General features: G+C 37.2%; 1 protein-coding gene across 1 annotated transcript; it reads left to right on the plus strand.

The window, feature by feature from the left end:
• The first annotated feature begins 473 nt into the window (after positions 1-473).
• Positions 474-26,492, plus strand: LOC129875962 (DNA-directed RNA polymerase I subunit 1). The gene is made up of 21 exons (XM_055951224.1): positions 474-631; positions 1,547-1,716; positions 2,407-2,560; positions 2,665-2,979; positions 6,146-6,409; positions 6,584-6,763; positions 10,270-10,432; positions 11,831-12,021; positions 14,078-14,341; positions 15,912-16,000; positions 16,085-16,232; positions 16,344-16,562; positions 16,682-16,990; positions 17,091-17,229; positions 17,842-18,047; positions 19,452-19,654; positions 20,604-20,802; positions 21,421-21,719; positions 24,370-24,510; positions 24,717-25,485; positions 25,828-26,492. Exons 1-21 carry the CDS (start codon positions 623-625, stop codon positions 26,419-26,421), a joined length of 5,025 nt encoding a protein of 1,674 aa, XP_055807199.1. The 5' UTR covers positions 474-622; the 3' UTR covers positions 26,422-26,492.
• Positions 26,493-27,370: the final 878 nt, after the last annotated feature.

Here is a 27,370-nt window from a genome sequence, read left to right on the forward strand (position 1 = left end):
GACCCACATCGACAAGGCTGACACAGGAGTGACGCTGATACCATTTGTAACGGCCCAACCCGCTAGTGATATTGTCCGCTTTGGGCCTAAACCTGCAAAGCTTTAAAACGCATCGCTAGTAGGTAAGACATGCATATTCATATACCCAACATTTCTTTTGTGTTTTGCCGACGTGGGACTTCTATCTTAAGGTGGATGTTACATTAACCTTATAATTGTTTTATTTATTGAACTCTCGGTTTTTTTTTTGTGAATAAATAAAATCGAAACAAAACTTAACCTTATTGTTTTATACTACTTTTAAAATTAAATTAAAGGAGATAAATGTAATATGGTAAATCATGTTGAGAAATTAGTGTTACAAAGTGGGAACTTGAGAAATTAAAACATTTTTTTTTTTTAAATAAAGAAAAAAAGATTGAATTTTTATTTATTAAAGCGGCAAAAAAATAATAGTGCTGTTTCGACTTTTTACTAAACCCTGTCTTAAACCCATTTCTTCAAAACCTCCTCTTCCACAGCCTCCAAACAAACCTTCCGCCACAAAATATACAGAGACTTAAGCTCACCTAAGCTCGAATTTCAAGCTTCAGATTCAAAAATTTTCAACTGAAACTTAAAGATGAATCAGGTATCTTTGTCTTGTTATTATTATTATTATTATTTTTTGTATTTTTCAGTTTATTTTCGTTTTTGTTGTTGTTGATATTCGATATTACTTCCATAAATCGTATAATATATAGTTTTGTCGATGCCCATCTTCTCTATATAGTTTAATTCTCCAAATCTGAACTTGTTTTATGTATTAATTTCTGGCCGAACTTGTTTTCTACTATTGTCCCCTTTTCCGGTGGAGCTAATGGTTTTATGTTTTTCTCCTTTTTTTCCTCCTTATATCTGTTTAGATAGATATATTACTAGAACCCATGTACTTTTTTTTTCAATGGGTTTTAAGTTTAGAACACAAAATCTAGTGAATTTGATTATGATGTGTTGTGTATGCTTCCACGTGTTTCCGCCACTGCTTGCATTTTGTTTATTTTTTTATAACGTGGTGCCAAGGCCAATTTTGGCCACCTCCACCGGATACCTGCCACCTTGCGCCTACCCTAGTTACCGGGAAATCACCTGGTGTTGTTTTGAGTTGAGTCTATTTTGATTTGCTGCATTTGAGATGAGGGTCTTTTGGAAACGACCCTCTACCTCCGTGAGGTAGGGATAAGTTTTGTGTACATTATACCCTCCCAACCCCGGCTTGTGGGATTACACTGGGCATGCTGCGGTGGTTGTTATTTTGAACTGAATCTTGGTCTCTCATGGTCTATTCCAACTTTGTTGACCCTAGGCCATATTGTTTGCCAAATATTAGCTTCATGTGGATGTTCCATGCCATTGATTTCTTATGCTTAATGTCCCACTAATATCCGAAGTGCAAATAGGGTGCTAATACTGTTACTGGCTGCTCTGTCTGAAAAATACCTTTGGGCTACATGTTTGTTTGGATGTTTTTTTTTGGTAGTTATGTAACAAAAGATACTGCTTACAGGGTGCATCAGAGGCCGTTGAGGCGGTCCACTTCAGTTTCATGACAGATGAAGAAGTTCGTAGGCATAGTGTTGTAAAAGTCACAAGCCCTAATTTGCTTGATGGATTAGGGCTACCAGTGTCTAATGGGCTCTATGATCCGGCAATGGGTCCTCTTGATGATCGTGCTCAGTAAGTTTCTTAAAATGTGCATGCATGTTTTGAACTAATCAGGTACTACTGATTAGATGAAAGAATTACCACATCGTGTTGTCTTTAATCATTAATTAGTATACTTTTTAATAAGTAAATTGATGTATATATTGAATGTATACTTCAAAGATCACAATAAATTCTCATATTATAATCCCAATATAAATTGTTCACAAACCAAACAACCCATAGTAATATATTTAATTTACTATTGCTTTCATGAGTTCGGAATTGATTACAGTGTCTTATATGCCTAGTGTCTATCTATACAAGTACGTACGGTCTTTTCTCCATCATAATTAGAGTAATTATTTTTCTTACTATGGAAACCGAAACTTGAAGGGGAGGTGTAAGCTCTATTAAGTCTCACACTATGCTGGACTGTAGGTGTAATGATTTGAATTTGATATTTATTCAACTGGCTGTCTTTTGCTTAAGTTAATATGTTTGTGAAATATATTTTGGTAAAATATATTGAGAAATATATAGACACGTGACTGTAGGTATAGTTTGTTTTACCCAATTTAAATATTGAATATTAATTATGTATTTGCAATATAATGACTAATTTTTTTTGTAGTCACTATGTTAAATTTGTTCTCCTTCTGTTGGATTCTCTTTCTTTGTTCATGTCTTTGCGTTGATTTGTTTATGTGACAACCTGTTCAGATGTAAATTATGTGGCCAAAGTCTCTGCTCTGGTCACTGTGGTCATATTGAACTTGTTTCTCCTGTCTACAATCCCTTGCTTTTCAATATGCTGCACAATCTTCTGCAAAGGACATGCTTTTATTGCTTCCATTTTAGGGCATCAAGAGCAGAGGTAAGTTTTTTTTTTTGGATGGGATTGTTAATTCTTTTTCCTAGCACTTGTATAACCATATATTCTTTTCCGTACTAATACTCTGCATTTCTTTTCTGCGTTAGATTGAAAAGTGTGTTTCTGAATTAGAGTTAATTGCAAAAGGTGATGTTGTTGGGGCCAAAATGATGGATGCCCTTTCTCCTGATAACTCTACTGATCGGGAGGAAAGTGAAGGGAGCCATATGTCATGTACAATGGATGATTTGAATATGCAAGATCATTGTGAGTACAATAAGAGGCCATCTTGGGATAACTTCCAGTTTACTGAAGCTATGGCAGTTATTGATAGAATTCTCAAGACGAAAACTGTGAAATGTAGCAACTGCCAAGCAAAAAATCCAAAGATTAGCAAACCTAGTTTTGGACGGTTTCGTATGGTATGTCTCTTTTCATCACATTGGTGTCTTTAATGCATTGTTCAAATTCCTTTTAAAAAAGCTGCATTGTTTGGATTTTTGGATGTCATGTTGTATTGCCTTCCTGATTTTACCGAATGAGTATTGATTCTGTTACGAAGTAGATGTTTTTTGTCCTAAGCTTGACATATCATTTTTCAAAAAAATAGCTTGGCACAGGGTGTGCCCATCTCATCTAAAAGCTTAAGCTGTTAGTGAGAGCACTCTTTTGTTTACTTAATTTTGTCTTCAACACGGTCCGTCATGCGCGGGCTTGATTCTTTTTGATGGGTAAAGTTTGTGGAATATTCTTTTAATAATTGGTGGCAGTGAGACTCGAACCTAGGACCTTTGCTTGCTTTGATACCATGTTGAAGTGTGGGGCCATCTTATCTAAAAGTTTGAGCATTCAATTGAGATCTCAAAAAAAAAAGTTCAATCTTTTAATTGAGATGGTCACACGTTTAAATTAACATGATATCGGAGCCATAGCCATCAATTTATATTTTGTTTCTCAATGTTGGGTCCTCCTGTTATGGTATTTACTCGCTAGCTATCAGATCATGGCATGCAGGGCAGCAGGGGGGGGGGGTTCTTAAGTTCCACATTGGTTGTGGAATGAGTTGCAGTCTCCTTAAGTGATCTTGGACAACCTTCCATTTTTTTTGATCAAGTAAAGATTCCATTGATAATAACAAGGCCAACTTGGTCGTATACAAGTTGTATACCAAAAAGTGGAGAGCCCTACAACATTTCCTAATACCATATGTCTCCCCTCTTCAAACAAGACACTCCTTAGGGCAATACCATTTACCCACCTCTATGCCTATGGAGAAACCAGTTGAAAATGTAAATAGTTTCATAAAAGCACCAGGTTGTTAAATTTGAAAGCATGACTGGGGAGATGTTAATCTAGTTGTGGTCAAGGAGCTGTTATTCAAACCCAATGCAGTTTTCGAAACAAATAGTCCTCTTTCCCTAGTATAAGCTATCACAAAATCACATTTATTAAGTAACCTCCCCCCAGCCGGCAATCTCCACCAGATGTACACAAAAAAGTGTGGTCAATAGTTAAAGAACCATATTTAACAACTAAAAAATTCGTTAAAGAACCAAATAGCTTAACAGCTGCCTTCTTCTCAGTCTATTTTGCATAATTTATTTTTATTAGTGTTGCTTTAGCCATCCTGCATGTTTTCCATAGTTGCAGTTTCCTATTCATGTTCAACTTCTTTTTGATGAAGTAAAGGATTCATTAAAGAGAATTAGGGTAATGCTAAAGGCAAAAGTGTACAAAGAAAGAGAGTGAGTTCCCTTACATGAGCACTAAGCTAGGATCAAAGAGCAAACAAAATCTAAAAAAGTGTCAACACTACTAACAAGAGACAAAAAGTTCCAACTAAACAGATTGACTAGGCATCTAACTTTTAGAGTATGGCTTGTAGTTGAGATCCCATCAAAGCATCTGCGATTTCTTTCATTTCCAGACGCTCCAAAAAATTAATGCTGGAATCATTCTCCAGATTTTCTTGATGGTTTTATCAACTTTCCAAAAAAAATAATAATCCAGCTAGATTAGGCTGCCTTGATGTTCTGAGGAAAGACCAGTGTAGACCAAACATAGTGATGAAGCAGTTCCGGATGTATGCTACAAAAGGGCATTGCTAAAAAAGGTGGTTGACATTTTCAGAGACTGACGGCACAAATGGCATCTACTGACCAGAACTATTTTCTTTTTACAAAGGTTATCATGAGTCATCACAGCATCATTAAGAGAAAGCCATGTGAAGCATGTACCTTTAGGTGGAGTCCTAATTTTCCAAACATGCTTCCATGGCCAGTTGTCTAGCAACCCATTCTGAGAGCTCATGAGGCAGTAGTTCTTTGACTGTGTATTTCCCCTCCTTGGAAGTGCCCCATACCATTCTCTATTCTCTATCCATGTTCCATTTAAAATTCTCTATTTGGATAAGCTTTGTTGTGTACGTGTTTTAATTGTGGTTATTTACTTTTTGCTGCTAAATACTAGGTAAAATAAGCTATCAATTCTTTTTCCAGCTTCACTGGTGCCTTTGTTTTTTTGTTTGTTTTAAACTTTCGAAGAACTGTTGCCGCCCATCCTGTTTTAATTCCGTACTTCTGGTTGAGCATGAGTTGCTCATATTTGTGCTTTCTATATACATTCCTCTTTAAATTTGTCTTACTATGGATCTTTCAGAAAGGGAGGTACTTTTGATTGGGTTGTCTGCCTTAATTATCGGTCTGTTATATGAATATATTTCTAGAAATACCTGATTTTTGGAATGAGGTTATCCGGGAGAAGGTGGGAGTGACCTCTGTGGCAGACAAGATGAGGGAAGCGAGACTCGGATGGTTTGGACTTGTGAAGAGAAGGTGCGCAGATGCCCCAATGAGGAGGTGTGAGAGGTTGGTTGTAGGAAGTACACGGAGAGGTAGTGGTAGGCCGAAAAAGTATTGGGGGAGAGGTGATTAGACACGGCATGGCGCAACTTCATATTATCGAGGACTCGACTCTAGATAGGAAAGAGTGGAGGTTCCGTATAATGGTAGGGGGTTAGTAGGGGTAGAATGTTATCTTGACTTGCGAAGGCGTATGCTTGTTAGTCTCTGTCATATTAGTTGTTCTTGTAGTTCTCGCTATGTTGTTTATTGTGTTTCGATTATCACACTATTTTACTGTTATTATTGTGTCTTTCTTATAGACCTTACAATGATTTTCGTTTAACTGTTATGCCTTGCTTTGTTTTCTTCTTCTTGTACTTGGGTTTGATGCACTTGAGGCGAGGGTCTTTCGGAAACAGAATCTCTACCTTCACGAGGTAGTGGTAAGGTTTGCGTACACTCTACCCTCCCCAGACCCCACTTAGTCGGATTTCAATGGGTATGTTGTTGTTGTTGTTGGTATGATGTCATTGGATAATGTTCTGATGCCGGCATCATCTATCCTGATGATTTTTCTGTTGATTTCTGGAGTTTGCCAATTAGTAGCTTTGATGTTTGATTTCTTCTGTGAAATGTTTTCTTGAGTCAAATGACATCACTAGTTCTACAGGCATAGATATTACCTCTTATTTATGAACTATTAAACTGCTGTTTTCTGCTCAATTGGATTTTTTTTTGTTTGTAGGATATCTCAAGTAAGCAAATTACGGAAAATTATATCAACGGTGGTCGCATGTTCAATCTGCACTACACTGGTGGAAGTGAGGAAAATCCTTCCCCTGAGGTTGTAAATGCCACCGAGCCGTTAGGGGAGGCTGAAACCAGCTTATGTGTGACTTCCACAGATGGAGTAGAAAATTCTAAGGCACGCAAGAGGCAAGGGGGTGAACAGCCTGATGTGGTTGTGCAACAGAAAGACTCATTTTCAGTGGCACATTTACCATCTCAGGTATGGCTTCCAAGTTCCAACGTGAGCAATAAGCTTGTAGCTTACATGTATTCTAGTTGTTCCTCTAATATCTTGTTTATCATCTTTTGCTTGATTATTCTGATGATAATAATATCTTAGCTGCTATATAGATTTGTAGTTCTGTTTAGCAATCTTTTTTGTTATAATTGACAGGTCAGAAATATTATAGAGCATTTATGGGAAAACGAAGCTCCTCTTTGCACATTCTTCTGTGATATTCAGAGCCAGCACCGTAATACACCTGACAAGGTGGCTGGGCCCTCTATGTTCTTTTTGGATTCCATTCTTGTACCACCAATCAAGTTCCGTCCTCCAGCCAAAGCGGGTGACTCTGTAAGCATTTTGAACACCATTAATTCTCAAAAAAAAAATTAATTCTCAAAAAGCATTTTGAACACCACTTCAAATTTTATTATATTTGTATTTATGCTTTTCTCTTGTCAGTCTGCACTAAGAACCATGTAAGGCAAGATGTGTTCTTCAAACTTGTGTATAATAGCCCCTTATCAAAAAATGTGTGTAATAGTCCAATTTTTCTCGCATAGATTTGCTGCTAAATTGCAGGACAATAATGAACACACACTATTCCTTATCAAAAAAGAATGAACATACACTATTAGAACTTTTGGGAGGTTATTTGACATTCAGTTTTGTCAATTGCATATATTGCATATAGTACCTATTTGGTTGATATAGCTATATCATGCACAGATTCTAAAAAGTATTTCACATTAGGTCTTTATCTCAAGGTTACTTGAATCTCTCCTCTATCTTTATCCAGTACTTGAGCAGCAGAAATGAAATTAATAATTCAGAATCTTTGAATGCTGTTTTTCTGTCTTTTCTGATACTTTTGGTGGATATTATAGCTTTATGTTTCTACCCGGGGAAGTACTCAAGCAATATCTAAGTTTGCGTTCTATTTCTCCATCTCCTCAACTCATTCATAAACTCCCACATGTTCACTTCTACCCTCTTCAAAACCTCCCTATTCCACATCCTTAATTCCCCTTTTAGTAATTTGAACTTCTTTGCTAGCCAGAATAGATGTCTGCCTGAGACATCATATCCATTCCACGAGTCCGACATTCTATCCACAACAGTGGTTTGTGTCGATTTGTTCTATTGGCATGACAAAAGTTTTTTCTGTAAGAGAGCTTTTCCTCAAGGGAACACCTTTACCTTTTTGGCCCTCTCCGTAGCTCATAGTACACTTCATGGTCCAAAAAGTTGGAGTTTCTGCATTTGGCTGACCTTCATATGCTTTTCAGGAAATAATTGAATATATTTTGAAACAGTAAATTTTCAGTAAAATAGTATCAGCACTAAGATGGTGCTGGGTTATGTACAACAAAGACAGTAGAAAAAGCACAGATAACTTTTCTCATCATCTATACATAATTGTGATAAAATCTATAATAGATCTGGCTCTTTTAGGTAATCCTTCCTCCACTGAAAGGGAAGTGACAAAATGCAATTGTATTTGATCATGATGATAGTATTCACTTTTCCTTCAAAGTATCTTCGGTTTCTCTCTTTCCATATGCTCTGCCAACTGCGAGCTGGTACTGTCCTCCATAACTTCTCCTACTCCTTGATGCCTTTTCCCACCTATCTTTTAAGCAATTCTTGGGTACTTTCTCACATTATCCATTGTAATCCCAGGATGTTCAGAAGAAGAGCCCATGGGTTGTGTTAATATGCAGCAAGAGACAGTTGATTCTCTTCTTTTTCACATAATACTTGTTACATAGTCGAAATCCCCTCCTCTGTAATTTCTCATGTGTCAAATAATTTCTGTGGGCTACAATCCAGGAGAGGACAGCAGCTTTAGTCGGTGCATTCGTGATTCGACTTCCAAGTCTTTTTTAGGGCCACTTTGGTCCTAGGGAAGTTCCTTCTATCAGCGATACATAACCCGACTTAATTGTAAATTAACTTTTGCTGGGTGCTTTCTAATGTATCAATGTTTTCTTCAAGTGGCGCAGTGAAGGATTCCAGCAGATTGAATAACTATGTTCTGAACTCATCTCCCGATAGTTTAAACCTCTTCTTTTTAATGAGGATTTTACATGCATTTCCATTACGATAATGAGCACCATCAATCTCTCTCTGGCAATATTGAAAAAAGCAATGATCTGATTTTTCAGGGGTGCATGACTTAACCGGTAGTCATGCCAGAATTCAACTTTTAAACCATATCCTACACTACAAGATATCCTTTCAGCAAATATTGCCCATAAAGTTCTCATGTATTCGATAAACTCACACCATTGGCCCTATTATTTCTTTAGTACTCCATTGGTTATGCATACCATATTTCTCCAGTGTCACCATTCTTCAAAGAGCTCTTTCTCATGTATCACCTATTACTTTTATTTTGTAATCTTTAAGATTTGACCCCCAAGCCTCTATTTTTTCTTGGGTTTATGACTTTAATTCGTTTCACATGAAAACATTTAATTTCTCTCTTACCTTCCCAAAGAACCCTTCTTATTTTATTGATGTTTTTCAGCACCTTCGCAGGAAATGGGCAAAGTAACGTCACATGACAAGGGAGTTAATCTAATACACTATTTACCAGGAACCAATCTTACTTTCAAGTGACAAGTAATGTTTTCTCCCAAATGGCTAGGTTTTCTCGAATGTTTAGTTCCTCGTTAAATTGTGTTAGACTTTTGTTTTGCTCCAAGAGGGAGTCCTAAATATGTTGAGGGAAGGAGCCCACCTTAACACTTACGAATTATGTACCTCATTGACTAGATACATTGAGCTCTTCTAATTGTTATTGTTCCTTCCAGATAGCACTTCAAAAATAGTTAATGCCACTCTAACAGTTAACATCACCCTAAGATTTTGGCTTGCTCCAAATCTGCATTACACGTCACTAAAGTGTCATCTGGATACACCAATTATGAAATGGTTAATGTGTTCTCCCTTTAACCACATTGAACCCCTTCACCCACCCAAATTGCTCAACTTTAGCCCTTGGTTTACTGAATCCTTCCATGATGAGAATGAAAAAAGTTGTGAAAGAGGATCCCCTTGTCTTAATCCTCTTTGTACTGCAAAAATTCTTTTTGGAGCACCATTAGTTAAAACGTAATACTTAACTGTGATAATGCAAATGTACCTCTGGTCCATCCATTTCCTGCCAATCCTATTTCTCTCTATATTCTTAACAGGAAATCCTTTGACACGTGGTCATATGCTTTTTCAATATCTAATTTACACATTAGACTAGGTCTCTCCGCCTTTTTCCTTTGTGTCATGCATTGCCTTTTCCATTTCAAAGTTATAACTTCTTGTTAACGGGTTGGGATGCAAGGGATTAAGTTGATGATCATGTGCATACTATATCTTGGTTAAGTATACAAAATAAAGTAAGCATAAAAGTAATACATAAGGGGCAACCATGTCCTTTTTTGTTTTTTGGATGACTGTGGTGTACAAGTCAACTTGCACACCTCAACTAATTCCATGGGTTACCTGCCACCTCCCACTAGCAACATGTTCCAAGTAACTTTGTCCACCAAGGCTAGGACAAATGAGAAGAATCACCTAGTGTTTTCGTCTACGCTGGGATTTGAACCTGTGACCTCATTTCTTCTCAACCACTTCATTGACCACTAGGCCACACCCTTGGGCAACCTTGTCCATTTTTAAGTTACAAAATAAGTTGTTATACTAATTATGAAAAAGGAGGGTTGTGCATCATTTGAAACCACAGGGGGTGGTAGGCCTTTTACAAAACAAAACCTCATGGGAGGTTTGTGGAATTTCTCATCCTATCTTTATATCCCTCGTTTGCTTACATTTAAGTGTTGATGTCTCTTCAGATTATGGAACATCCACATACTGTTCTTCTTGGTAAGGTCGTTCAGTCAAATATGGCTTTGGGAAATGCTCATATCAACCAGGCTGGAAGGTCTAAGATCATTAGCCGCTTGATGGATCTTCAACAATCTGTAAATGTGCTGTTTGATAGCAAAACAGCTTCTGGTGAGTTTAGTCCTCTCTTTTTGTGTTGGCTGTGCTGCTTTAAGCAATGTTAAAATAAGCAGTCTCTTAAAGTGATGAAACGAGGCGAAATGAGGTCAAGGGTCATTGCTTCCTGGGCAAGCCATGCGTTTTAGATACATGTACGCTTCAAAATGACGGGCAAAGTGGTCCCTACGAGAAATGATTGATTCTTTGAACCTCAACTTTGAGGAGTTGGATTAATATCGTCATTATTGTATATGAGGTGTTGAAATAATTAGTTATTTTAATTGGAATTTGATTAGTATAGTACTAAATTTATATATTTATGATACCTTTTGATTTTCCGTAAATTACGTCTTCACTTTAAACTTTAAAGAAGCGTGTGCGTAAGTTCTCGTTTTTCTCTTCAAGCCCCATAGACCATGTTATTTGTTTTAGCTTTTATCTTTTAAAACCACTGCTTTTAAATGTATTTGAGTGAGGGTGCTTCCTGCTAAGTATTCTTTCTAGAACCTTTGGAATGCAGTATTTTATTTAATTTTCACTTGCCCTTCTTCTGGATCCGAAAGATCCATGCGTGGCTTATATCTGTAACCTGGAACTTCCCGGAACTTAAATTGGTTACGTACTGAATGTTGGGAACTTTAGGGTTCCAACGTCTGTTGTAAACTTAGTTGACAAATAATGGATGGTTGTAAACATTGTGAGGCTCTTCTTCAAATATTAGGATTTTAAAAATGCACAAAATGTTGGACTCCTTAATTATAATTGATGAGCAAATTTTTTGTAATATCTACGAGATACCTCCACGACAAACTTAAGTTGTACTCATTAAATCTTCCTGATACTTGAGGCACATGCTCTTCCCTTTTTTCTTTTTGTGAATTAAGAATTTTATTTTATTCATAAGAGCACCAAGAAAGTGCCATGATGTACGTACAAAAGACTTGGACCAAACACGTGAAAATATTTTTGTTAGGGTGACGGTGAGACTTCATCCTTGGACTTTTGCCTAGATATCATGCGGAGTTGTGTGATAATTTCATTTAAAAACTTTGATCTTTAGAGAGGGATTTTTGTTTTTGTTTTTAGGTCTTCAACCATCCAAATAGGAATGGAGTTGAAACTTGATTGCAGATAAGAATTGTCTGAATTTTACTTGGTTTATTTTTCTGTGGACTTGCATGTATGTGGCGTGGTATTTGATCTCTAAAGAAAGCAAGGGCCTACATGTGTTCCTTGAAACAATATCTAATTCTCAATGCAATGTTGTCTGTGTGATGGTGTTTTTTTGCTATTACCGCTGACTTGTAGTTTCATTTTCTATTGCGGGCAATTAAATCTACTCTGCGGTTTTGGGGACCGACTGCAATCATTTTTAGGCTGATTAGCAGTATCTTCTATATCAAATGGCAGGTCCGGGTCAAAAAGATGTTGGTTCGGGCATATGTCAAATGTTGGAGAAGAAAGAAGGTATTTTCCGCCAGAAAATGATGGGGAAGAGAGTCAATTTTGCCTGCCGATCAGTTATATCTCCAGATCCTTATTTATCCGTCAATGAAATTGGAATTCCACCATATTTTGCTTTAAGGCTAACCTATCCCGAGGTATGGGTGAAGAAGCTAAATTTTACTTATTTTGGAATAGCTGTGCTCTGTCTACTGTTCTTTACCTATCGAGAAAGTTAAACAAGAACAAGAAATACAAGTTTCAACAAGTTTCTTACGTATGTATTTAATATTCTAGGATTCAGCAAATGCCTTGGAAACAGCCTCTGGCAGAAATGCAAGGCAAGGCTGCGTACAATAGACCCTTGTGGTCAGGCCCTTCCCCGAACCCCGCGCATAGCGGGAGCTTTAGTGCACCGGGCTGCCCTTTTATTATTTTATCTTGTTGTTTTATCAATAGTCTTAGACGTTATTGAGTGGACGAAAATGGAAGCTGAAGTACTACGCATGCATAATTTTTCTCTTTTACTTTACTGATCAACCCCCTCTCCTCTTCCTGGTGCTGCTGTTTCTTTATTTTTGGTTTTCCCTTCGGTTGTGGGTGGGGTGGTGGTGGTCGCGGGGGGGGGGGGGCAGCATATCAAAAATTCAGGCATAATACTTTGTTTGTTATTTCTCCGGCGAAATTTCTACTTCTAATTGTACGGGTTTATTATTGGTCTACTTGTTTGTGATCAGAGCTTTTCCTGGATAGAGTTTATTTTTGCTTCTTTAATCTCACACACACACACACACACATATATATATATATATATATATATATATATGAACCTACTACCGTTGCTGGAGTTTAATGTGGTTACCAGTCTATTTGGATGCTCAGTCCATCTTGTGCTCAAAGTTTCTACAAGAGCAATTACCACTATTTAATGAACTCTTTGCTAGCTGTGGAATGTTGGCTAAAATTATCTGGGGACGATACTTTCATCTTTTGCAAACTGGAATATATGTAGAAATTTTCAGTTTGTAGTTGCTATGCTTCTGTGCATGGGTGTGCTCTCATCACTGTCTCCTGACCTCCTCCACGACTTCTTTGTATCTCTTTGATATTTTGTGCTTTGGTGTTTTTTCCTATTACGTGCATTTCTCACCATATTCTGAGAAAATTCTGAACTATCTTCTATATTATTGTACTCAGGTATTTAAGTAAAATTTATTTAAAATCCTTTTTTTGAAGGTCTTGGCTAAATCACAGAAAAATTACCTAGTCAGCTTGCATAGCCTTCAACCTGCAGAAAGCTTTCTCAAACTCTCACATGCACACTTTAATCTTGCTACCACCCTACCTGAAATCAATGTCATCCTGAGTGGCTCATAGGAGGTTAAAGGCAGTTTGGTGTTGTTTCCCAAGAATAATTGGAAAGCAACTAAAGATGAAACTGGGTATAGTGTTGGATCCTGTACCAATGAGATTCTCTTGTCAAGCACATCTGAATGTATCTAGTTATTCTGGCCATCCTGAGTAAGTGCCCTAGTTTTATGAAGGATGCACTTATAACGATGGTCTCAAGCATGCATTATTAACTAAGAGAGTAGCTTAATTTGGAAGGACTAAGACGACATATTCAAGGGTCATGCAAACTTATTATTTTATTTTGGGTTTGTTGGGGAGTGGCAGTTGGGGTGGGGGTGGGATACTAAGTCTTGTTTTTAAAAATTCAGGCCTGAAATTGAAGCACCTGTACTTCTGGTGGAAGGGAAGGGTTGATAATAACTGAGTGGGTAGCTTCCAACTGTTGTTTTTACTGTTACATATAATTCCTTGTAGAGCATAATGTCAGCGAAGCTTCATATACCAGGACTGTGGAAAATGTTGTCTTTTTTGCTTAAATATGTGCAAGGTTCATCTAAGCTGCTTAGGATTTGTATAGGATTCCTTATTCTATGTTACAAGGGTTGAATTAATAATGAACTAGTTAGAGCTAAAATATATCCCAAACCTTTGTATTGTTCAATAGCCATGTTTATTCATGGAAATTCATTAGACTAATATTAGTTACTTGAAATGACAAGAAGATGAAAATTAAAAAAATGGTGAAAGAGGAAAAGAGGAGAAAATTATTCTTGACATTTTTTTTATATGTGAGCTGAATGCTTAACTTTTAGCACTATCCGTATTTGCTCGTTCTCTGCTAATATCTCATTCTTTTATCAGAGGTTGACTCCTTGGAATGCTGCTAAAATGAGAGATGCTATCATCAACGGGCCTGAAAACCATCCTGGCGCTGTCTCTTTTGCTGATAGAATAGCTACTGCAAAACTACCATCAAGCAAAAAGATGCGTGTAGCAATATCTAGAAAATTGCCTTCTTCAAGGGGGGCGGTGACTCAATCTGGGAGGAACAATGAGTATGAATTTGAAGGCAAAGTAGTTTATCGTCACTTACAAGATGGGGATGTTGTTCTTGTGAATCGACAGGTAAAGCTTTTTTGCTTCAGTCTTTAGAGCTAGTTATATGCAGTATTTCATGCTTCCTTCTAGATGTGTATTTGCTATTTTCAAATTAACGAAAGAACCTGCTGTTTAACAGATTAATCTTTGGCAACTATAATACTATGTAATTAAGGAAAAAGAAGTTCTGATGGATATTCCACTGTAGCTTTGCTATCTATAACACACGCAAGGATATCAAATTTGATAAGTATGTGATTGCCGGGGGTTTGAGGCAATGCAACAATGTCAGTAATTTAGCTCATTAAATATAATGATCCTTCCCTTTGTGCTTCTTCATTTACATTAACATTTTTACTCTTTTGTTCGTTTCTCGCTTCACTTAGCTGTCTTAGTCAGTACTTCTAATCTTGGCATCTATTTAGTTGGAGTAATCTATCCCTGTAAATGATGTTTTTCCATTTCTAGATTTCATTAGCTCTCTAACTTTGGCTTGACATGCAATCCTTTTTTTTTTTGGTTAGCTACCTGCCCTGGAAAATTTACTTTTTGTAATGGAGCTAACCCATCTTCTTTTGTACTATTTTGCATCTTCTTGATGCCAGTTATATTATATAACACCTTACTTCATAAAAAAGAAAACCTGATAGTGTTAACACAAACAAATTGTCCACTTTATCCATTTCCTCCCAAAACCCATATCCGCGGTTCTTTATCATGAAACCCCCAATTTACATGATCATATGCTTTTACAACGTCTAGTTTACATAAAATCCTAGGTGTCTGTCCCCGTATTCTGGTATCCTCACATTCATTAGCAGTCAATAAGGCATTCATCTGTCCCCTTTATGAAGGCTATTTGATGTTTGTCCACTTGTTTGTACACCACCCATTTGAGTTTCTCAGTCAAATACTTTAGAATAATCTTGTTAGAGTGGGTAAAGAGTCCCACATTGGTTAGGGAATGGATTGGTGGTCTCCTTATATGGACTTGGACAATCCTCCCCTTATGAGTTAGCTTTTGGGGTTGAGTTAGGCTCAGGTACCATCTCTTTACATGGGTTATCAGAGCCATGTCCATCCCTGTTTGGGCACCCGTTCACGCTCCAGTTGGGCCTAGGCCTGAAGGGGGGTGTTAGAGTGGGTAAAAAGTCTCACATTGGTTGGGGAATGGACTGGTGGTCTCCTTATATGGACTTGGGCAATCCTCCCTCATGAGTTAACTTTCGGGGTTGAGTTAGGCCCAGGTGCCATATCTTTACAAATCTTGTACACACTCTATAGGTCTGAAATCCTTCAACTCTTTAGCTCCATTCTTTTTAGGAATCAGTCCTCCTCCAAGAAACCCCGACATGAATGAAAGAATTCCATATTTTTATTTTGTATAATATTGGTTTGAGATGAGTTTAAATGGAGTGACATGATAAGTTAGGATTCGTATAGCCGAGTCCAACCTGCTTGGGATTGAGGCACAATTGTTCTCATATCTCATAGATGGCTTAACAAATAAGGAATGTGTATCCATAACTGCTTTGTGTTGCATTGCTACTCTTTTTCCATAGCTGCACAATGTCTAACTGGAAAAATTTGATGGCAGCCTACGCTTCACAAGCCCAGTATAATGGCCCACGTTGTCCGCGTACTGAAAGGAGAGAAAACTCTTCGCATGCACTATGCTAATTGCAGGTTGGAATTCTCTATTTGATTTTCCATGTACATAATGGTACAAAATTTCCTTTCCTGGACTAATCTGCTCTTGTATTGCTTCAGTACCTATAATGCCGATTTTGACGGTGATGAAATGAATGTCCACTTTCCACAAGATGAAATTTCTCGTGCTGAAGCATACAACATTGTAAACGCTAATGAACAGTACATTGTTCCGACTAAGGGAGATACAGTTAGAGGCCTGATTCAGGTTTGAGTAACTAAACTGCACATTGTCACCAACAACCTTTGTGATTCCTTCTTGTTATCGGTTTATTCTATATTTCTCCTAATAATTCTTTGACTTATTCATCTTCTCCAGGATCATATTGTAAGTGCAGTGATTCTTACCATGAAGAATACTTTTTTGACCCTTCATGAGTTCAATCAGCTTCTGTATGGATCTGGTGTGTTTGCCGCTGGGCCTGCTCCAACTTCTGGAAATCATTCAAATAAAGTTTCTGTAGTAGATTTTGAAGGTGTTGTGCAGACTATCTTGCCTGCTGTGTGGAAACCAAAGCCTCTTTGGACAGGGAAGCAGGTGAAGACTTGTGAAAACAAGCTCATTATGCACTCATTTTGAGGCCTTGGGTGTGATGTTAGCTTAATCATAAAGGCCAACTTCGTAGAGAACTGATCATTTTAAGTTTGTACTTGTAGGTCATCACTGCATTACTAAATCATCTGACAAATGGTTGTGCACCTTGTACCGTCAAAAACAAAGGGAAAATTCCATATCCATATTTCCTGAGCCAGAGTCGCCTAGTTGAGTATCAGTCAAGAGAAGAAGAAGATAGAACCGCTGAAAATAAGTTCTTAATTTGGAAAAATGAGCTCGTGCGTGGTGTAATCGACAAGGCTCAGTTTGGAAAGTTTGGTTTAGTTCACACAATTCAGGAGCTTTATGGATCCAACAAAGCAGGCATTTTACTTTCTGCTCTGAGTCGTTTATTTACTATTTTCTTGCAGGTTCGCTATGCTGTTTTATTTCTTCCTTCTCCTGACATGTTTATTTTCCTTATATGCCTGCTTGGTGAAATCTTCATCTAAATTTCCTCATTCTCTTCAGTTGCATGGCTTCACTTGTGGTGTTGATGATCTCGTCATCTTACCACATTATGATATTCGGAGGAAGGAAGAACTTGAAGGAGATGATGTTGGTGAAGAGGCTCATTGTGATTTTGTGAAGTTCAAGCGTGGAGAATTAGGTGAGTATGTCATGAAGAAGCTCTTTGAGGTTGTAAGTGTTGTTCTAGCTTTCACGTGCATAGGCTATTAAGGGTAACCAGTCAAAACTGCGGTAACAACTTTTTCTTCTTCCATCTCTATCAGAAAATGATTGCTGTCAGCTCTTATAATTCTATATCTTTCTCTGTCTCTCTCTCTCTCTCTCTCTCTATATATATATATATATATACACACACACACTCGCCTTAGTAAATAGCTTCCTGTAATGTTTGAGTTTGAGGCAAGAGTTTGACTTTTCACTGACTAGATTAATTAGGGACATTAGTTAGGGATTTGATAGTGACATTAAAATCGAAGTTACGTTGAACTGTAGAAGCAAAAATATATATCAAGTCTGATGGAAATGATTCCATAGGTTTCAGTGTATATGCCATCAGTTTGCAAATCTTTCCCAAACTTATGTGTAGGGTGTCAATATCCCAGTATAAATGAAGAAAATTAATCATTTAGGTCTTGTATGCTCCATATAAAGAGATATTTAGTTCCAGTGTCCTGTACAATTGCTTACTATTGAATTTTTCTTCGGTATGTCCATTTTCAATGACTATTGATGTTGGAGATTTGGCTTGCAGGCCCTTTGGAGCTCCAACTAGAAATTGAGAAAGCAATAAGCAGCAACAAAGAAGCTGCCACAGCAGCCTTAGACATGAAAATGAAAAATAAGTTGGCAAATAAAGGCTCACAATTTAATAAAGAGTTGCTGCTGAAAGGATTGTTGAAACCTTTTCCCAGAAACTGCATCGCCCTTATGACAATTACTGGGGCAAAGGGGAGTACGGTAAGTTGGTAAAACTTGGGAATCTTTCTATTTATTTATGGGCTAATTCTCAACACTCATAATTTAGCGTGGTGCTATGTTACTGTCTCATCCATATGTCTTGGAAGTTTTCAGTTTAAAGAAAAGGTCTCAGTAAGTTCTCAATTTACTTCAAGACATGCGGTTTGCTATGACTAATCATAGGTTATAAACCTTGACAAAATTAGCTTCTTCTAAACTTTTTTGTACGCTATCTCTATTACATCCTGCTTATGCGTTTGGTAAATTTGGGAGTGAAAGAGTTTGTACGAGTTTAATAATTTTCATTTGTGGTAATACTTTCTAATGAGGTAAAAACTGTTGAAACATGATAGTGTGCGGCTGTAAGTTTCTGTAATCATTATCTATGTAACATGATCTTGAACCAAAAAAAAATATTTGGGGAAGTAAAGGGTAACCTATTCGCTTATCTAAAAAAGGGTAGAGGTGCTATCATGTAATAGCTGCTTGTTATGCTTAAATAAGTTATGGTTTTCATAAAATGTTAAACATTATCCATAATCTTGGAAGAAGCTTGCATTTTCACTGTTGCAGAATTCCTTAATAGATTTAGGAGCTCATGTAAACAACTGCATGTTTTACCCTGTTGTGCAATTGAAAAGTTTATAAGGTCCTATAAGAAATTGTCAATATCATAGAACTGAGAATGAACTACCTTGCACATTTGAAAATTGAATTTTTGGTAAAAATAATTTGAGAAAATCTAATTTTTCATGATCTTCCTGATTGCTTTCCAGTGAAAATGTTTGTGAATTACCTGGGTTTACATGTTAATGTACTGTAATGTGTAATGATCCGCATAAGCGCTCTGATACAAGAATAGAAGGTACTGTTAATAAGAAAAGAGTCGCATGTTTGGCACGACCTAAAAGTTTGTATGAGGAAGTACTCTATTGAAGCTTAAATTAAATGGTTAAAGCTATCATTTTTAAATGCTTTTGTATTTATTTACTTTCATGTAGGTTTTGATGCTATAGTCTTTTTTTCTGCTAAATTTGTTAGCACTAATGATGCTTTTATGTTTTGGATATAGTGTTATGCTAGACTATATGATTGTACACATTTAACCGTTTCAAAAGGTTAGACTCTTGTTTTGAGAGAGAGAGAGTGCAGCATGCCATTGCACAGGAAAGCATGCAGTTATAGATTTTTGGATTCTTGTCTGGTGTACTATTTAGAAGTATGTACATTATTAGGATTTGTAGAGTTTGTTTTAGGATGATCTGCATGATTTTGCAGGACTTCTCAATTGTTGACCAGAAAAGTTTTTGTTTCCATATCATTTTGCCTACACTTCAGCTTTATCATAACTATCATTATTTTGTTGTCTCTATCCCGACTGATGGATATGTTTCATTTCTTTAGGTTAATTTTCAACAAATTTCCTCGTATCTGGGCCAACAAGAGTTGGAAGGAAAACGAGTGCCACGAATGGTTTCTGGGAAGACTTTACCCTGTTTTCCACCATGGGATTGTGCTTCTAGGGCAGGAGGTTATGTTAGTGATCGCTTTCTTTCTGGACTTCGTCCCCAGGAGTACTATTTTCATTGCATGGCTGGTCGTGAAGGGTAAATATGTGATTTGTTCTCTCTTCGTTTTGTCATTGTGTCTAATTACTACTCATTTTGATCAAGAAAAATGTAGCCATTTTGAGCTCAGGCTGTCATTTGAGAGAAGCCTATCCTAGGACATGCAATTTAAGAAAATGAAGCTAGACCTTTCTGTACAGATGGCAAGGGGAGTCAGGATGAGGGCCCACATATTCCTCTGCTAAAACAAGCCATTAAAATTCAATGGGAAGATTCTTATTTTAAACTAACATACTCAAATGTTAACGGGAAGATCACATTAAAGAGTAGCTGAATTAAACTGAAAGTAGTGCTTTGTAATCAGATTGTACATAAAATGTGGAAACTTCCATATATGGTGAGGGTATATGTTTCTATATATCTGTACTCACACACACAAACATGAAGCAACACACACACACATGCACACTCTCTCAAAACAAGAGTCTAGACTTTTCAAAACCGCAAAGTGTTTTTCAAAATCCTTTTTAAGCATTCACCTTTATGATTTATAGTCCTTCAGTTTTTTCCTATGGATTTTGGTTATGGTATCTGCCAGATCTAACTTCCACCTTCTGTCTGTCCTTCAGTTTGGTGTTCTATATGCTACTTCTTTTGCCATCCTTGGGGGTTTTGCATTTCAGACTTGAGGTGCAATTCTGTCGAACTAGTTGAGTAGATTATTTTTTATTTAAACAAACTTAAATGTTTTGTTGAAGCATAAAAACTCTAGCTATTGAATGGTGGCTTGACTTCTTATTAAATAACACCCCATAGTTTAGAATACATCTTTATTCCACTTTCTTTCTTCTGGTGAGGAAATGGTTGGGGACTACCTATATCTCTTTATTTAGTGGTTCTGAATCACCATTATCATGTACTCCATCAGTCACTGTTCTGTTGGTCATATTTGCATTTATTTGCCTGACTGTTGGCTCCTTGTGTACAGATTGGTTGATACTGCTGTCAAAACATCTCGCAGTGGATATCTGCAAAGGTGTTTGATAAAAAACCTGGAATCTCTTAAAGTCTGTTATGATTATACTGTCCGTGATGCAGATGGTTCAATTATCCAATTTTATTATGGAGAAGATGGTGTTGATGTGCATCGAACGAGTTTTCTCAAAAACTTCAAAGCACTGAAAAATGTAAGAAGTTGAATTCGAATTATTTTATTGATTATTAACTACCGTTAATAAAATGTGGCTGATTTTGTAAGATTTACCATACAGATAATCCAAATTTTTGTCCATTATATAAATTATTAACTTGATTAGAGATGTATCTTACTTTTATTTTCTTATTGAGTTGATTAAAAGTTCATGTCAACTGCTATTATTATACATTACTTACTAAAAGTCAAATTTGCTATAGTATCTTGACATTATGACTTCTAATGCTGTTCTCAAGTTTGAATGTTTACTTTATGTAACAGTGGAGTTTACTTGTAAAACTGGATGGAAATAAAATTATTTTAAGGAGGAATTCACTTTAGTTGCTTTCTTTATTGAACGAAGTGGGATTTTCTGGATGTTAATCCGTTATTGGTTATGTAAGGAAATGATATAGAAGTTAATAATGTGCTTATTATGCCGTAATTTCTTTAATCTTTGTGTTACTAATGAACTGATTGCTCGGTATTTTTCATTTTTGGTATTTTTGTGATTACTTCTTTGATGTTCACAAGGATTATTGTTATACATGTATATATACTGTATCCTCTGTGTCTTGTGTCTTGACTCATTTATCCATTTTTTGATTTTTAGAATCAAGAATCCATTTGCCAAAAGTTGCGGCATGGATGCAAGCTCAATTCCTATATTGAGAAATTGCCTGATGGCCTGGAAGAAAAAGTGAAGCACTTCTGGGAGAAAAAAACAAAAAAGTTGGAGAAAAATTTAGGGAAGCTAGTGAAAAAGGAAGAGATACTGAAGCAACTGAAAAAGGAGGAGGTGGACTTTCTAGAACTAGTGGTGCAAAAATACTTCTCAAGTTTGGCAGATTCAGGAGAGCCAGTTGGTGTCCTTGCTGGTCAGTCAGTAGGTGAACCTTCAACCCAAATGACGTAAGACAATATACTTTTCGTTTCTTCTCTAAGTATGTCATTTAATCTGTTGTGTTAAGTACTTTTCGACCACGATGAGATGCGAAATGCGAACGGATTGGTATCTCCTAATGAAAATGCTAATCAAAATGTCATGTTACCGTAACAATCATTGCTTGAGCTTTAGGCATTTTTCTCCAGTATTGTGCTCTTGTAGCAAACATTCTTTGAAATAAGTTACTATGGCTGTACTTCAACTTTGAGTACCTAGAGTGCAAGTTCAATGACATAGCATGTGAAAGGGGAGGTGAAAGTGAAGATGATACACAGGAGAAGCAATTTCAAGTATGTTGGGTCCGTTATTCCAAGGTAAGGGGTTACTGACGAGTATGTCACGCACCGTATTGGAAGCAAGGTGGGTGAAATGGAGGCTCGCGTTAGGGATCGTGTGTGATAAGAATGTGTCACCAGGGCTTAATGATAAATTCTACTCAGCGGTGATTAGACATGCTTTGTCGTATGGGGTTGAATATTGGGCAGTCAAGAACACAGAGGTTCAGAAGATGAAAGTAACGGAGATAAGGATGTTCAGATGGATATGTGGGCATACTAGGAGAGATTTGATTAGGATCGAAGCTATTCGGGGCAAGGTGAGAGTGGTCGTCGTGGAGGATAAGATGAGGGTAGCGAGACTGAGATGGTTCGAGTACGTGACGAGGAGGTGTGCGGATGCACCCGAGGAGGTGTGAGAGGTTGGCGATGGTGGATGTAAGGAGAGGTAGAGGTAGACTGAAGAAGTACATGGTGGGTGGTGATGGGAAGAGGTGATTTGTCGGGACATGACACACCTTCAACTTACCGAGTACTTGCGTACTGTCTTCTATTTAGTCCATTGTGACATGTTTTTTGGCTTTCTATCTTTCCACTCACGGGTTCAAGCCTTGGAAACAGCCTCTGGCAGAAATGCAAGGCAAGGCTGCGTACAATAGACCCTTGTGGTCAGGCCCTTCCCCGGACCCCGCGCATAGCGGGAGCTTTAGTGCACCGGGCTGCCCTTTTGGTCTTTCTTGGTTTCCTGTTTTAGTTGCTTTTGTATCTTGCTAGGGTATTGTCATATTTTCTTTCTTTTGAGCTGAGGGTCTATCGGAAAACCTCTCTACCCCCACAAAGGTAAAGGTAAGGTCTGTATACATTCTACCCTCCCGAGACTCCTCTTATAGCCTCTATTCCTATCCCACATCAGAACATAGGTTTTTTTCCCCTCAGTTTCTGCCCTCCTTACTCTAACTAAAGAACTAGCTTTAACTTTAAGTAGGACTCTAAGAGCTCTACCTTAGAATGAGTTTGATTTCCTGTGTTAACCAGAAGGAATGGCGGGACGCCAAAGAGATGGCTATGAGACTAGTGCAATCAGGTAATTGACCAAGTAATCCACATACATGATAAAAGAGCATTCCATCCCCAGTGTACCTATCCACTGCCATTGAAGGAGAAGAATGACAATGTCTTCTTCCACAGTAAGGATTATACTGGATATGTTGTTGTTGGTTGTACTTCAACTTCGATTTACTGAGATCTGAAAGTTGGTGTAGTCCAATCACTAAGCACTCCCATTCTCAGCGCACAGATGAACAAAAAAAAATTTTTAAGTAATGAGATGCAGAGGAGGGAAACCAGGTAGCAGCCTTATAAACCACCAGTACAAATATGTATGTTGCTCAGTACAATACTATTTGCTGGCTTTAATCCTTCCATTGGTTTTGAAGCTACAGGATTAATATAAAAAAGTGAATAATTTGTTTTTACTGTTCCAAAAGATAAAACGCAGAGCTACTTTATCAACAAAAAAAAAGATGAGCTGGAGGAAGGTATATGCAAAACATTTATATGGATATTTGGTAGTTCACTGTTACAAATCTCTTTTTCTTATCCTTATTTCTCCTGAATGTCAGACTTGTCTAGCCGCTTAATTGTTATCTTGCTGCATGTTAATACCTTGCATGCTCATTGTGTGTCTATAACTCTGCTTTATTCTTACTAATCACAGAAAATGAAAGTGCTCGTTTTTTACTACTTGTTTTGGATCTCTGACCACTCTGCAGGTCCAATTTAAATGTCTCCTTGTATGCCAGTTAAATTGATGCATTTCAGATACACTTGCTTGAATTATTGTGGCTTGCTATGATCGAGTTAGTCTAATATTAAAATGGTTTGCCATGAATGAGGATTTTCTATGTCAGTATTGATGAATTTCAGATTTTCTCTATTTATAGAATTTCATATTGCTGTCTATGAAGTCTGTCTTGAAGCTTGGTCCTTCAACTCTTTGCAAATTCCACTGAGCCAGCCTAATTCTTTTGCTTACTTTCCAATTACTGTCACAGTAAAATTTTTGTTCAAAGTACTGCTGTAAAATTCTGGTGAAAATTAGTTAAAATTGATATCAAAAGGCCAAGTGAGACGGCAATAAAAGATACTTAATGCACCGAGTCATAAATGAAATGAAACTTCTCAGATATTGTGCTGACATCTCAAGGAATAATGTATCTTGTTGGAGCATGTGTTTTGCCTAAATATTGAAGAGCAGGCTAGATTTTTTAGATACCCAATGTTTTGAAATCCACTCATTCAAATGCAACCTGAAAGTATTAAATGTTGTTCTCATTTTCAGACTGAACACTTTTCATCTTGCGGGCCGTGGAGAAATGAATGTCACTCTTGGAATTCCACGTCTTCAGGAGATTCTGATGACTGCCTCTGATGCTATTAAGACTCCCATCATGACGTGCCCCTTCCTCAACTGGAAATCGAAGTAAGTTGAATTCTCCAATTATCTCTCTGTTGTTTCCAGATGGGGAAAGTATTGACTTTCAATTTGAAACCATTCGAGCTAATCACATTGACAATATAATGACCTACTGCTTTTTCTCATGGATGATAATGATTCTATGTAGTCTTTTTTTAACAACACTTTCTTCAAATCTGTTGCAAAACCTAAAAGTTTCAAGTGATCTTCAGGAATGATGCGCAGTCTCTTTTGGCAAAAGTGAAGAAGATCACTGTTGCAGATATGATTGAGAGTATGGTGGTCAATCTTTTGCCATTATCAATCTACAACCATCAAGTTTCTCAACTTTACAAGCTCACAGTGAAGCTCAAGAAGCATGATTTTGTGTCATCAGAAGATTGCGAGTATACCCTAAAATATGTGTTCTTAAGGGAGTTGGAGGATGCAATAGAAAGTCATTTGGCCTTGCTCTCTAAAATTAATGGCATACAGAACTTCAAGACAAGCTCGGAATCAGTCGATTCAAATGAGACTGAAGAAAATGCTTCTAGCACCAGACATGAAGAAGAGATGCTGGATGATGATGATGAGGATGAGGATGAAAGAACTGAAGATCTCAGTTCAGACGCACAAAAAAGGAAACAACAAACCACGGATGACATGGATTATGATGATGATGAAGATGAAGATGAAGCTGAGACCACTGCTGAAGTTGAAGATGGGAAAAGTGAACAAGCGGATGAGATTGGTACTGATGATGAAGAAGAAATTGGAGACCATGGCAATGAAGAGCAGACGTCTAAGTTACAGCCTACAGAAGAGGACATATCAAATACCAAAACTAGTAAGTTAAAGACTAAAACAACTGTCAAACAGAAGATAAAGAAAGAAAGACCTAGCAGAAAGGATTCAGATAAGAATGTCTTTGTTGCTGTGGAAGGACTGCATTTTGAGATCCACTTTAGATTCGTCAATGAACCTCATATTTTGTTAGCTCAGGTAATCTTCAATCATTTTTGTTACTCATCCAGTAATTACCTAAAGAAAGTCATAGAACTACCCTCCTTTTATGTTCTTACATGCTTTTCTTTATTCCACACTTCATTGAGCACTTCGCTATGCACTACACACCATTTCGTTATCCTTCAGCATTTATGTCGAGTAGACTATGAGTTGATCAACTGAAACTTTATTGTGCAAATGTTATTTTCTGCCTGATCTCTATGCACCACTGGCAAATTGTTTTCTTTGAAATTCTTTGGTTCATAACACTCCTTGTTTTACCAAGTGTTCTACTTGACGCTGCCCTGGCATATCAACTAAATGTCTTAACTCATGCAGGTTGCCCAAAAGACTGCAAAGAAAGTGTATGTTAAGAACTCTGGTAAAATCGACCAGTGCAGAATGGTCAAGTATGAAGTAACTGAAAATACTGTGATGTGGGATGAAAATCAAACAAAGAAGCAAAGCCTAGATACTGATTCTGCTTATTGGGCCCTGAAAGCTGCTGGAGTGGATTTTGGTGCCTTCTGGGAAATGCAAGATGACCTTGATGTTACTCGTATATACACTAATAATATTCGTGCTATGCTGAACACCTATGGAGTTGAAGCTGCTCGGGCATCAATCTTAAGAGAGATCAAGACTGTTTTCGGTATATATGGGGTGGAGATTGATTTTCGACATTTGAGTCTAATAGCCGACTACATGACCCATACTGGTGGATACCAGCCAATGAGCAGACATGGAAGCATATCCGAGTCTCTTTCACCGTTCCTTAAGATGTCGTTTGAAACGGCTTCCAAATTCATAGTCGAAGCAGCAGCTCATGGTTTAACTGACTACTTGGAGACACCATCCTCCAGAATTTGCTTAGGTTTGCCAGTTAAGATGGGTACTGGTTGTTTTGACATAATGCAGAAGCTAGATATTTGAATTTTTGATGTATAAGCATATGATATTGATTATTTGCAAGTGTCTAATATAATTATTTATTGGTTGTTTTCTGTTTCTGTGCTCCCTTGCTGTTCACTTATGCTGTTATCACTATTATGAAAAAAGAGATTTATTAAGTTTTCAAAGTTGATAGTAGGGGTTAGCTGGGTGATGCCAAAGACAACCAGGGAGCTCCTTAATAGCTGGACAGAATTTGGCAACAGAGGAAAAAAGGAAGACTGGTGGAAGACTATACCACCCTGTATATGGTGGACTCTATGGAAAGAAAGGAATGCGAGAGGTTTTGATGGGAAAAAAGAAAGTTTTCAGAAGATAAAAGTGAAATGCTCAAGTCTTTTATCTTTTTTGTTATGAACAAGAATTGGTAGGGGAAATTATAGAGAGTTGATTTTATAGGAAACTTGTAATTTATATTTTTTTGAGGGTGTGCACATCACCTTGTGGGATGTAAGTTTTCAATTCATCATCTCTTGGATGATGAATTTCTTGTGAATATCAAGTTATCCTTATCTCAAAAAAAAGTTCTCAAAGTTGAGGGACTTTTAGCTTAGATCAGATCACAGGTTCGAGTCTTGTGCCATGTGAAGTAAACCTCTTATTTAAAGTAAACCTCGTATTCAAGTAGAGAAGGGTAAAAGGGTGACTCACTATCCCCATATTTTGAAGGTTTCTGTTTGTCTTACTCACTTTCTATATATCTGTCTTCATCCAATCAAAGATGTTCATGCCATGGAGAACTAGGCTCGACAAAAAACGAAGAGGGTCTACATGAATTTCTCGGTTATAAAAAAAGAGATTATCTACTCATTGATAATGTAAAAGATATTTGTACAATTATAGATTACTTAAAAGGTTAATTGCATGTAATTTTGTTTAAGTAGCGTTGATTGGTAACATATATTAAATGATGAAATAACCTGGAATAATA

This window comes from Solanum dulcamara, chromosome 12 (assembly GCF_947179165.1).
Source record: "Solanum dulcamara chromosome 12, daSolDulc1.2, whole genome shotgun sequence".
In the NCBI taxonomy this organism is placed as follows: domain Eukaryota; kingdom Viridiplantae; phylum Streptophyta; class Magnoliopsida; order Solanales; family Solanaceae; genus Solanum; species Solanum dulcamara.